This window comes from Ischnura elegans, chromosome 8 (genome assembly GCF_921293095.1).
Source record: "Ischnura elegans chromosome 8, ioIscEleg1.1, whole genome shotgun sequence".
Taxonomy (NCBI): domain Eukaryota; kingdom Metazoa; phylum Arthropoda; class Insecta; order Odonata; family Coenagrionidae; genus Ischnura; species Ischnura elegans.
In genome coordinates this window covers 51,400,157-51,413,553 of record NC_060253.1, presented here as the reverse complement: position 1 = coordinate 51,413,553, position 13,397 = coordinate 51,400,157, and the positions used below count along the sequence as shown (strand labels likewise).

General features: G+C 37.6%; 1 protein-coding gene across 1 annotated transcript in view; it reads right to left on the bottom strand.

Annotated features, from left to right (window-relative positions):
* The window catches only part of LOC124163206 (protein ELYS), a 61,362-nt gene that overhangs the window by 45,884 nt on the left and 2,081 nt on the right, over nt 1-13,397 (bottom strand). The window contains exons 3-6 of the mRNA XM_046539938.1: nt 12,267-12,597; nt 11,070-11,253; nt 10,050-10,317; nt 6,965-7,124 (exon numbers count right to left, since the gene is read on the bottom strand). Of these exons, the coding sequence (XP_046395894.1) occupies nt 6,965-7,124; nt 10,050-10,317; nt 11,070-11,253; nt 12,267-12,597 (943 nt within the window). The remainder of the gene's footprint in view (nt 1-6,964; nt 7,125-10,049; nt 10,318-11,069; nt 11,254-12,266; nt 12,598-13,397) is intronic.

Here is a 13,397-nt window from a genome sequence, read left to right as displayed (position 1 = left end):
TATAAAAGCTAAGCGGACATTAGTAAACATCAAAATCGTTCTAATTACATACTTAAATAATGATATGCCGTCGATAACATCAACTTACAATTAACGTATCCCCTTTTCAATGGCCGTGGCTCAGACTCCTACAACGATGTTATTTAGGTATTATCAAATTTTTGGTTTAACTGCTCCAGTTTTATATTTTATGCCCTTACTCAGATATTAATATTATAAATAATGCAAAATACGAGGGCTTCCAAGCCTCTATCGTCGGATATTTATCTTTAAATATAAAATATTCAACACGTCTAACAAACGAAGCTCTCACAACTGCTGGCAACTATTACAAACAATCACAACAATAGCTTCGCGTGGTGTTTAGGCACCTTTGACGTCATCGAGGCTTCGTCGGCAGTGGCTTGGGGGGTGAGGGAGTTTTTCCCGCGCTTTAAAATTCGTTATATTTATCATTAAATAACTCGCGAAGGAAAACTCAGATTTGCATGCGGTTTTCTTTGTTGTATTCAGAAAATAATTTTCTGTCCGCCTATGAAATAAAAAAAATTCATGCAAGTTCCCCATTACCAACTTCATATTTCAAAAGTGAACATCATAAAAATGACTTTTCTTCACTTCCTGTACAACTTGTATAATGACTATAGCCAGATTAGTATGATAAATGTACAGCAACATTAATATTAAACATTTACCATACAAATTAATAATAATTAGTACAGATATTAGTTACTCTCATTTCAGAATAATTTAAATTTTTTATAATGAACAATTTAAGAAATAAAATATACACAAGGTATATATGAAAATCTCAATATTTTAACAACTTAGAAGATGAAAAGACTGAGATGGATGACTTCATTTTCAAACAGTGTCACAAAATTACTTTTCAAGTATCAGGATAAAAGTCTTTAGAAGATACCTTCCTTTAGTATAGCTAAAAAGTAGAGATGTGCGAATAGTATCCGCGAATACTCGAATACCTCGAATATTAGAAAGTATTCGATATTCGAGGTCTCGAATAGTTATGCGAAAAGTAACGCCTCGAATACCTCGAATACTTTGAATTTCGCGTCGAACACTGTCGCACGCACGCGTCGTTGGTAGTTGACTCGGAAAAATGTTGAGAACTCTAGTCGTTTAGTGCATGCAGCGCCGTTTTAGGCAAGCTGACGAACTACATCAAATGCGCGGGTTAGAGCGGTGAAAAGAGTTTGACGTGGGGAACCTAAATTGATCCGGGTGATAAAATCCGAAAATCCCCGATTCCCCCCACCAGAAGAACCTCAGTGCCGTGGGATAGCAACCTTAGGGCATTTCCCACGATCCGCTATCCCCCTCCCCTCTTCTCCAAAATCAGACAAAAGGTCCCAGCTCGCGCAGGGATCGCATTACGAAGACCTTAGCTTCGAAAAAAATATCGAGTTACGAGAACAATATAAAAGTTTCACGCCCTCCCCCCTTTCTCACCCACTGACCTTTTTCTGGCTACCTGCTTCGAAGTTCCCCATTTCTGGAGGTCAACTGCTGCGTGAGCACCGTGGGATACTTACATAAGCGCATTTCCCAAGATCTGGTATCCCCCTCCATTCAGCACTAGCCCCCCCTCTGAGGCTTTCCTCTTCTTTGAAATAAAAAAAGGCCACAGCTCGCGCAGGGTTCATATTACGAAGACCTTAGCTTTGAAAAAATACCGAGTTACACGAGAACAATAGAAACGTGTTTCGGGCCCTCCCTTTTCTCCCCCACTGACCTTTTTTTTCCTACCAGCTTCGAAGTTCCCCATTTCTGTGGAGGTCAACCGCTTCATGAGTCATCTATTAGCACAAAAGGTGTCTAAGAATGACTTTCGTCAATTGATGTTACACCTTTATTGGATTGAAATACAGTAAAACTTTGATTTTACGCAGTTGGAGGGACCGAGATATGAGCACTGTGTAAAATCGAAGTGTGTAAAATCAAGAGTTGGTATTGAGGAGGAGTATAGTTTTCAGGATAACACTAGCTCATTATTGCTCGGAAAATGAAGCCTAATAATCTTCTTTACTCAAAAGCAACACCACAGATGATGTGTTACCTTAAGAGAAACAACTTTGCATTCCTGAACAGTGTTTCCCATGGTTGAACAAAATGGTTGAAATGCCAGCATTTCTGGCACTAAGATGACTTCTGTTACCCAGGAGAAATTTCGGAATGGTGATACTAAATGCTCGCAGAGAAGCTAATTTTCGAAAATATTCTCATTAAAAGCATGTTTTCAGGATATCCGTTTAACCACCAGCAGACAAACAAAGATTGGAGATTGAAGAAATGAGATACCTGAGGATAGTCATCCAAATTAACCCCATTAACAGGGAGCAAAATTTTGCTAATACATCACAAAGGCTTTACACCCTGTGGGCCGGGGTTCAAGTCCTGGCAGTAGCAGAAACTTATCAGAGATGGCCCTATTCCTACTTGAGTCTAATGTGGAGGGCACTTCCAGTGCACCACTCTGTCCATCAGATGGGAAGTTAAGTCCTGGTCCCTTTTGAGCTTATCATTACAACCTGGCTAATGCCAACATAGGGTTCTTATCCCCCCAGCCCTTACTTCATGGCGCTAATGACCCCAGTTGTTGGTTACCTCCAAATAGCATACCATAGATAATACGGAGCACACAGGACCCGGGATATTCGGAAATTCAGATTTTTACGGTGCTTAGATCACTTTTTTTAAGTGAGCTATTTAAATGACCGCGCAACTGCCGTCATGCCGCCCGTGATGAATAAAAAATGACTAATAGTCATGAACAATTTTCCTTCTTTATAATTTATACACATTAAAAAAGCATTTCCCCATGAAATTTTAGCATTAGTAGATTGACTCTTCCGGGAATAGCTTCTCTGTCGGCATTCTTTCGCGAATTCAGCGCCGGGACCTTCGACTCACAAGCCGTGTGACTCAGCTTCACGTAATATTTTGCTTCCTCATTTCTGATAACAACACCGGACACTTTTTGTATTTCAATTTAATGGTACTAAGCCATTCCTGAGTTTAAAGGGACTGCCTTATCACTCACGTCTTGAATTTGACTTCAATGATTACATGACGATTGACGACGCGAGTTATTCTCCGAGGGCATTAACTCCCGTTCCGTTAAAACGCTTGCCCTCTAGCGGAGTTAAGCTAATAGCTATTCAAGTTCCAACCATGTTTAACTTAAACCGCCTGACAATGAGATACAAGTTGAGTCGGTTCTGATAAGCGCGCAGCGCAAGCAATTTTCCCTCGCCTCCATTTGTCCCGCAGATGTGGGATTAGCCTGGGAATGAGACAATGCATGTTGCTTTTACCATCGTGTTGAATCACCATCGACTTACGTCCATACTAGAAGTACGACTATCTTTTTTGGATCACCATGGAAGCCAAAATTTTGGCACGGGAGTATTTTTAACGACTCATTTCGCCGTTATATTTCGCTGGGGCGACGGAAAACATAGCGTTGGCAAAATTCTAGAAAGCCTTGAGTTGGGGATAGATATTCCGTAGCTCATAATTCTGGATATAAACAGCGTCGATCAATAAGTTGAATAATAAACGAAAGGAGATAATGTTAATATCTCCAGCGATCATGTCTTAATCAAAAGTAGTTACGCATACACGGCGATTGCCGTGTGTTTTAGGTTTCGATATCCTTCTACGGCGAATTTGAACTAAGAGCAACATTCGCGTTCGTAATGGAGCCTGAAATATTACTGAGAGGGCTCACGGGGAAGCAATAATTAGATTCGCGATGTATTTAGTTTCACGCTCAACAGCGCGATGTCATTTCAACCGTTCCTGTATTCATTTTTGCAACTCATTGAGACGAAATAATAACCTAACTGCATATTGCTCTAGTCGGATTTTCAAAACAAGCCGAAAGACAACTGCGTAAAATCAAGATTAGCGACCTCTTAGGGGCTGGGATTATGCTGCGCAAAATCGAAAAACTGCGTAAAATCAAGAAAAGATGTAAAATCGAAGTTTCACCATTGCAATTCCCTATGCTTTCCGGCCAGACTTGAGTGCCGCTGCGTAAAAACGAGACTTGATGTAAAATCGAAGTGCGTAAAATCGAAGTTTTACTGTACACCCATGTCTCGTATAGCACAAGGGATGCGTTCCTTGGGGTCTTTGCGCTATACGAATTTGCGTTATACGAGAGCGTTTTAACATAGGGAAGATAGGGATGCGTTCCTGGTAGCATAGGTCTTTGGTATTGAATTTCCTCTAAAACCTCTATATTCCCATAAAAAGCCTTAGAAAACATTATTTCAATAAATATTTATATTTTAAAACATCTTTAAAGATAGTATTCACGCATTCAAAGACTTTTATTCACGTTAAAAAAAATTCTTACGTGCTTTCGAAATTCCATCCTGTCGTGCGGGTGGGCTAACATCTGCTATCTCAGGGGATCGTAATGCGTTGCCGGCAGTTGACGATTTTTAAAACTAGTCTAAAAACAACTGTTGTGTCACCCAGGCCCTTTTGTAGCTCATCGAAATGACAGGAAAATGCTACTTTAAATGCCATTTCATAGCTAGCGGAGTTTATGAATGATAAATCATTTTAATTTGAAGTCCTCCGAGTCATTAGCAGCTACGTGAAACAGTCTTTAAATGCCTTGAAACCTGACCCAGGTTTTCCTTCCCTGAAAATGAATGAACGAGAATGCATTCTTTTCCAAAAGAATATCGTCTCGTCAACACTAGATCTAGTTGAGGGGGAAAGGAGCCACTTTCAATAACAGCTTGGAGTTCATCAGAAAATGTTGTGGTGGCTGCGCTATCAACACTTGCAGATTCACCTGATATCGCCGCACTGAAAATACCTGCTTGCCATTTAAATTCTGGAACCAACCGCTTTCACTAAATGTCTCGGAGCGATTACCACTCTCGTCTTTTTGTACTGATTCACCATGAACTTTCCGTATGTGTAGACCGCTTGGTTGAAGTTGGTGCGGCTGAGGTCACTGATATTTTAGCTTCGTCTTTATTCAGAATAAGGCATCGTGAGTTTAAACTTCCACGCAATATCGCTTTGACGCTCTCCATTTTCAAAGCAATTGACCTCTCTCAAGTCCTCTTCTAGGTTTATGGTTTTTCTTGATAAATTCTTGATTTTTTACACGCATTCCTATTTTTTGCCATATTCTCTTGGTTTTTACTCTGTATGGCTCTATCTAAATCACCTTCTTCTGCTGAACTGTATTCCTGAGACGCACAAGGCCTATGACTGCAGGGAGGGAACGAAGCCATTGTGTTTGAGACTCTATAGCGGACCCTTTTATGTGTTGATGCTATTCATGCGCAACTCGGCCACCGCTCCATTTCTCCCCCGTGAATACCGATGACCTTGAAGGCTTTAGCGTAGACCCTCTACCTGGAAGTCAATCGCCCGGTAACCTACGACGGCAAAAATACGTCTCAAACCGTATTGCTGAAAAAAAAAAACTCATTTCCACTAGCCCCACGCTTAATTAACGATCTAAATTATTTATTATCATTCTGTTAAGGAGACGAGATAAATCTTCGGTAGGCCGGCTATCTGGACCCAATGACGAGTAATACTTTTGGCAATTGCACAGCAATGAAGTTCGATTAATATATAAACAAAAAAGAAGATTTGAGGCAAGAAATAATATGCGTAAATTGATAGAAATTACGTGTGTACTTAGCGCAAGTTCACGTTTTATCACGAGAGCGTTTAAAATTTTTGATTAGGGTACACTGCGTTGCAATGTTTCCCCGAGGAACGAATTTGCGCTATATCGAAATTGCGCTAATCGAAATTGCGCTATACGAGACATGGGTGTATTAGTAATGTGCGCGTAATTTAAAAAAGAATAAGACCAAACACAACGTATTTCTGAGTTTATTTAAGCATTTTACGCAAAGAAATAAATGTCAAAATACGACGGAGACTTGGCATCCTGGCGAGACTCGATATGAGCAGCAGAGCTTCTCGGAAGTTGATGCGGTATTTTTTTCCGAAAACATATATCAAGTTACAATTTATGAGTGGTGCTATAAATCTTTATTGTTACAGTCCCAGACGAAGGGATATTTTCTCAGGATATTTGGTTTCTCCCTGATAGCAATTCCAATTCATCTTCTAATCTCGTGAGAACTCCCAAAGATGGACTGAAAAGTAATCGAAGAAAATCCGGTGGAGAAGCGCGTGTATTTTGCAAAATGCCTCAGATTGTCAGCTAGCACTTGGCAGCAGTAGTGGGGGTAAAGCGATGTTAGTTGAATTAATTATATACCCAATTGTTTCCATAAAATTAAAATATTTCATTAATCAGCTAAATTCCTGTTCGAATCCTTTAAAGGAAATCAAAATTACTCCCCAAAATCTTGTGCTGCCTGCTGCATATGCAACCGAGTCAAACATTCCAGCATTCATCGTTTAGTATTCGAGGTATTCGAAATTCGAGGTATTCGAATATTCGAGCAATGATTTAATATTCGAATTCGAGAAATCTGCTATTCGACCCATCCCTCCTAAAAAGAAACCTCAGAATCACTAACAAGGGATCCTTTCCACTACAAAAGTAAAAATGAAAAAAAGCACTGGAAAAAAATCACACTTGAATATATCCATCCATTTGCTAGCTTAAACAAAAATTTTGAGAAAGCACTGTTTTATCGAGTGGTTCAATTACAATCATCAATTAAAAAAGATATTAGTTTTCAGACAACACACCAGTGTATGTTGCTTAAGGCATTCATACAATAGACAAGAATTGGCATCTGGCATACACTGCCAGGATGGCAAAGGACTCCAATTTGCACCCATTGCTATTCCCATTGCTAAATAATATGGTATGCCTTGTTTAATTAAGCATTACAATAGCCTGAGTTGAATAAGTTAACAGCATTTTCTTATTTACACTTATTACCTATCCCTATTTCTCAAAAGAGGAAGAATTTACCTTCATCAAATTCAGCTGTTTCCAAGCGTCCAAGATAAGGAGCACGACCCCTTCCACGGTTACCATCGAGAGAGAAACAGGAAATGCAACGGCTAATGCTTCGAGCTGAATCTCCAAGGGATAATTCTATCTCAAAACGTCGATGGATTGACACAAAATTCTGTAAATATATACAAACAAAAAATTATCTCAAGTAATTTTCACATACTTCATGAAGTACATATGTACTTATAAAAGATTTTAATAACAAGAACATAATAAAAATAAAATACAAGATCGGAAGCGCTACAGTCAACATTATTGCCCATGCATGTTATCTTCAATATTTTCTCGTCCAACCAATAAAATCAGAAAAATTCATGCATAATTCCAGGTTTTCCAGAAAATTTTTTACAAAATTCCAGGTTAATCTTACTTGATTACTGCAATAGATAAGAATTTTGTAACACCCAAAATTACTTCGATATGATTAAATAGTGTTATATATACAGTAGAATCCTGATTTAAGGTTTTTCAGGGGGGACAAACTTTAAAACACTAAATGCGGAAAAACACTAAATGAGGACCTGACATTTTTTTCAGGTTTTAGGGTCTGTAATGATTGAAATGGCTTTTTATGAATAAAAAATATTATTTTACGTAATTAAAAGGTGCTGCATGCAGCAAAAAATTCATTGGTTAAGTGTTTTCAGCCCTATGAAGGTTGCAGATAATACTTTTCAGGAATCAGCTAAAAAAATAGGTAGTAAAAATAAGTAATGAGAGGATGACAAATGTTTTAAAGAAAAATTTAAAATGCAGCAACTGAAAAGCACGGAATATTATTATGGAAATTAATGATTCCATTTTTACCTAATGTCAGTGGTCTCGATGAAATTTTAAATATTTTTCTGTGAAAGCGACATGTAGGTGACTATAGCATTTCTAATATAATAAGAAAAGGTGTAAGTAGGTACTCGAAAAATCGTCATTGCATCTATAAAGATGAGTGAAATAAAGGGACAGCAGAAGATCGCTAATCCCGAAATCTAAACTACCGAATATCTATAGTAAAAGGGAGGTTTTCTGGAATTATACCAACTTAACATTTTCTGTTGCCTCGGCGAAACGAGGGATTTATGAGCCTTTAAAAAGCCTCCCGGGAGAAGTTGTTTACGCGGCGCGCCTCTGGAGTTTGGCAATTTCGTCAGGGTTATGATGTTGAAGTCAACCACCAAGGGATACCTGCCGGATTTTCGTATTTTTCCGCGCTCATCTATTCTACCGTGAGTATGCGGTAATTTTTTTTCCAGTATGAGCGATATATTTTGAGTCATGGACCGTGATAGTTCGTCAAAACTCCGATTGTCATTCTCTTTTGACATTAATTAGCACCAGATAGATATTTTTGAATCGACGTCGATATCAACCAGCCGCATGTCGGTAAATTGGCTCCGGGATATCTAAATTACGATGTAAAATAATGTTGTTCCGCAGGGAAAGAATGCTCTCACTCACGGTCATGACAGGGGAAACACTTCCTCTGTTCTTTCGCTGTTCCTCCGTGGAAACTGACCTTGGAATGGATTACAGAAAGAATCTTCGAGTGAACTGCGCAATTGATATTGGGCCTCCTCTTTTGAAAAGAGAAAGTAGCCGACTGGAAAAAGTATTGGGCTAATAATGGACTGCCCGTAGGGAGTAGAGTTGAAAGGGGCATAAGCCATCAATTGAAAACATCACGAGAAAACATTATTGTAGCGGCCCTCGGAGGATAACTCGTGTCATCAGTCGTCACGCATCATCGAAGTCAAGTTCAAGAAGTGAAGGATAAGGTAGTTCGAGGTTATTAAGGGATGACTTTGCTCCATTAGATCGGATCTGATACAAAAAGTGCCTGGTGTTTGGATCAGAAGGGGAGCGAAACATTACGAGAAGACAAATCACCCAGCTTGCGAGTTGAAGGTCGCAGCGCTGCGCTCGCGGAAGAAAGCAGTTGAAGAAGCGTTCCCCGGTAGATTCTATCGACTCTTGGTAAACTTTCATGAGACTGTTCTTGTTGATGAGCATAAATTCTAAGATTTGGATGAACCGTCATGAAAAAACGTTAAATCGAGCAAATAAATCTTGAGCGGGACAAATTTTTACGACCATAAATGCGGAAAAACGCAAAATGCGGAAACACTAAATACGGATAATTTTTACATTGTCCTAATAGGGAATGAATTGGGACCCAAAAAAATAAACGCTAAATGCGGAAAAACGTTAAATGCGAAGACGTTAAATCCGGATCCGACTGTATTTATGTATAATTTTAAATTCCTAATTTAAAGACTTACACTTAGTAATAGAAATTTTACACTTACTTCAAGAATATCTCACTTGGCACCTCAACATATTCAACAAACTTAAAGAAAATAGGTGTTGAACTGGCAAAATTTTTTATGAAACAAATTTGATGTAAAAGATTTTGAAATTCCAGGTCGGAGCAAATATTCATGAACATTGGCACAATAGTACATAATTCCAAGAACTAAAAATCCACGCAAAATTCTCAATTCCGGTTTTACCGCTCCCTGGAACCCATGTGTAAGCTAAGCACCTCTTTTCCAGAAATGCCAGTGAAAATATGAGGGTGCACAGCTTACATGAATTCTCCAGATTCTCATGTAAGCCATGCACTATTTTTCCTCTAATTCTTGAAGTTTGTTTCTCCAAAGTTGCCCATTAGTGGACAAACCAATGTGAATTGGAAAGTATGGTGTTTGGGGTGCTTAACTATGCAACAAAAATTTAACACGAATGATGCAAACAAGTTTAACATAACGGTGTTAAAGATAACACCTAAAAAAACATTTCAATAAGTTCTATGAACGGCTTCAGCATTACAGAAATAACACAATTCAGCAAGAAAATGTTAACTGGACATTTCTTATGCATTTCATGCTCCAGAAATTCAAATTCAACTTTTCACAACATTTGGGTTTATCTTGGAGAACGTTGACGTAAAAGGCACTTTTAAGGTGAAATAACCTATGCCACTTTCAGCCCATATGAAGCATGCCAACATAATAAAAGACAGTGAAAATGATGAAGATAAGCATACCTGGTAAATCCACCCATAAGCATCGATCCATTCCTTAGAATGGTAATACATGTCATGCATGCATGCAAATGCAAGATCTTCTTGGCTCTCGCTTTCAGTGGGTTCAGAACTCGTCCCAGGCTTCTTTGCCTCCCCTTCCTTCTCTCCTTTGTCCCATTTCCTTCCATACACAGTCCATACGTAGCAGTATTTCCTAGGATCATCGGCCGGCTCTTGGAATGCAAAGAAAGTGATGTTCCTTGGCTCAGCTAATAAGGAACTTGTGTGCCTGCAAATTACATTTAAAATAAAAATGGTAACATTCACTCAAATAAATAGAAGCTTTAAGTACTCACACAAGAATACACTATTGAAATACAGTCTTTCTACTACTTTACACTAAAAATTCTGGCTTATCCCCATACATTAAGTAAGTACTTCTGACCGATGCAAGCAGTCTGAAATTTTTGAACTAATAGATTTTTTGCTAGAGATTCAACAGAATTGAATAATGCGTACATTATACTTTTATTTTTAGGCAAAATGCATCCCTTTAACCCCTTCCTCTTCAATTAATTTTTCCTGTGGTTCTTTTAAAATAGAATGGTAGATAGTGAAAAAATATTCTGTAGTTGGTAATCCATGTAGAACAGTGAAATAAAAAGTAAAATTAATACTTTGCATTGTAAAAATTTATTTAAATACAACGAGAACACAGCTATTGCTACTGGTATAAAATCATTTTATTATTACCAATGCATTATAACTCATGAAATATGAGTTCTTCGTGTGCATTATGCGTGTTCTAACATTGTTTAACTTTCAAAATATTTATATTGTTGCTCTATAAATAGAGCTAAAATTATGAAAATCTGATGACGAGATCAAGTCATAATTGTGCGATTTGGCATAGGAAATTCATGGAAATTCATGACGAGCTAGACATCATTTCAGTGCAAGGGGTTAACGTAACTCAAATAAATAGTTTGTAGTGAGATGGACAATACATAACCATGCACGTAAAGGAACAATTTGACTTACACTAAGGATAGATTTCCTAGGTCCCACACTTGAAAGCAGCCAAATGAGAATCCAATTAATAATGACGCCAGCTGAGGAACATACAAGGAAGCAGTAATATCCACGTGTGATGGTGGTAGACGGTACATGCACGATGGGCTCTCAGACAACTTGAGCAGAAAGTAGTTATTTACAAACGATTGTTCTGAAAAAAATATAAATGACATCATTCTCTATTGGTCATAAAAATTCCATTAAAATGAAAATTTTACTATTTTTTATTGATATGAATGTTTAGAGTTGGCAATCTGGTTGGGTGATAAAATAGGTATGAACCAAAATAGATATCATAGAAAAAGAAAGAGCTAGAAATAAATACTTTTAGGCATCAAAAATTACCAAGAGAAGAGAAATTTCCATTTTTTAATAGCTATTGAAATACAATGGGATGAATTAGAATATGTAATTCCTTTTTGCAGGATTTTGTTAGATAAATTAGCTATGGAAGAAGTGGTATCAGCAACAATACCATTGAAATCTTTAAATCATGAAGGAGAAATTGATTCCCTCCAAAAAAAAAAAAACAATTTTACGGAACATTCCTTTTCAAATTAATAATAATAAACTAAAATTCTAGAAGCAATAGGAACCTTACATAGGGGAGTAAGGTGCCAAAGAAAAAAAGAATGGGATAGATTGAAGAGAATCATTCAATACTTAAAGAGAACTCAAAAATTTAATCTAGTGCTTTAAGCAAATGGGGGGAAGGGTCAAACTCTGAAAAAAAGATTTCTAAAAAATAGTCTTCATAACCTGAGCAAGGTAACATTCTAATAAGGGAAAATTATTGTAATTTCATGCGATACACTAAAAGCTCGTAGCGAAAAAAGCATTTCTGCAAAAATCATGTCACTACAAAAATGTAAAAATTCATTCCAATCACTGTATTTGACAGATAATCCAATAGTTATATGTATGCTACAATACATATAATGAAATATCCCTCAACAGCAATAATAAAATGCACATTGTACTTTCCACACTGGTTTAACTGTCGGCAGCTGGTTAACGACTGCAGTCGTGCTTGATAATGACGTAGAATACTTTGAAACCGGTTGCTGATTATTAAACCAGTGTGGAAAGCACTAAGTACCTTTTATTATCACTATCCATAACTTCCACAAAGTGAATTCACCTACTATCAACTTCATCTCTCACCATTTAAAAATATGGCCAAGTGTTCCCCAGGAGCCACCGGTCCTTCAGTGCCAGGATCTCCTGGTGCGTGGACAACAACAGTTGATGGATTCAACTCATCACTATGCTCCAGGTGAGGTCGAGCTGTACCACACATGTATTCCTCTTCACCAAGGGGAGCTCCCTCGGAGACAGCACCATCTTCCTCTGACAAGCAAAGATCTAAGAGTAAAACCTGACCACCAGGTGACAAGCCAACAGCCAAAATACCTCGCGCCAACCTGAGCGGTGGAGCTAATGGTGTTGTTGCCTCAGGGATGAGGCCTGGATCAACAAGAGCCAATGATGTCACCTGTTGAGACAAAAAATTAGCCATAAACAATTGCAAGATAGAATAAGATTTAAACTTATCGAAAGGACACTTATCTCACTTAAATTAAAACAAACAAATTTAAAAGCATGGAAAAAGTGTTGATCCAATATTTTACCCACCATAAAGAAATCAAGTACACAATATATATATATATATATATATATATGTAATTGAATTGATTCAATTAAGCTCATAGTTGGGTCATGTCACTTCACCAATACTCCATTCTCACCATCTCAGATTTTGATAATTTTTTCCCAGCAAATCATTACAACCTTATTGGAGTAAAGTCTAAATATTTTGGCCCAGGTACCAATACCTTAGTTAAATATATGAGAGTTTCTACGCAGGGCCAGCTTAAGGGAGCCTTTCTATGCCTTGAGCCACCCCTGTTCCTATGTACCAAGTAACAGAAGAATATTCTGTCCGTAGATCATTCTACGACAATCAACCATTTTTGAATTGCAATAAAAACAAAAGGAAGCAAACTACATATGCATAAAACTTCCAAGCACTATGGTCAGGTAATGCTTTTTTTCTAATTTTGCTACAAATATCTTAACTTTTTGTGTTATAAGTATTCAAACATGGTCATTGAGTGACAATTTCACATGCATTTAAAAACCACATTTAAAATGATACAGCAATAAAAATAGGAATTACTGCTAAGCATAATATTAACTTAATGAGTGTATACATTAAGAAACAATTTTGAAAATATTTGTGGGTATATCTATTGAAGACCATTAGTCCTCTATTTTATTTTTTGATAAATACCA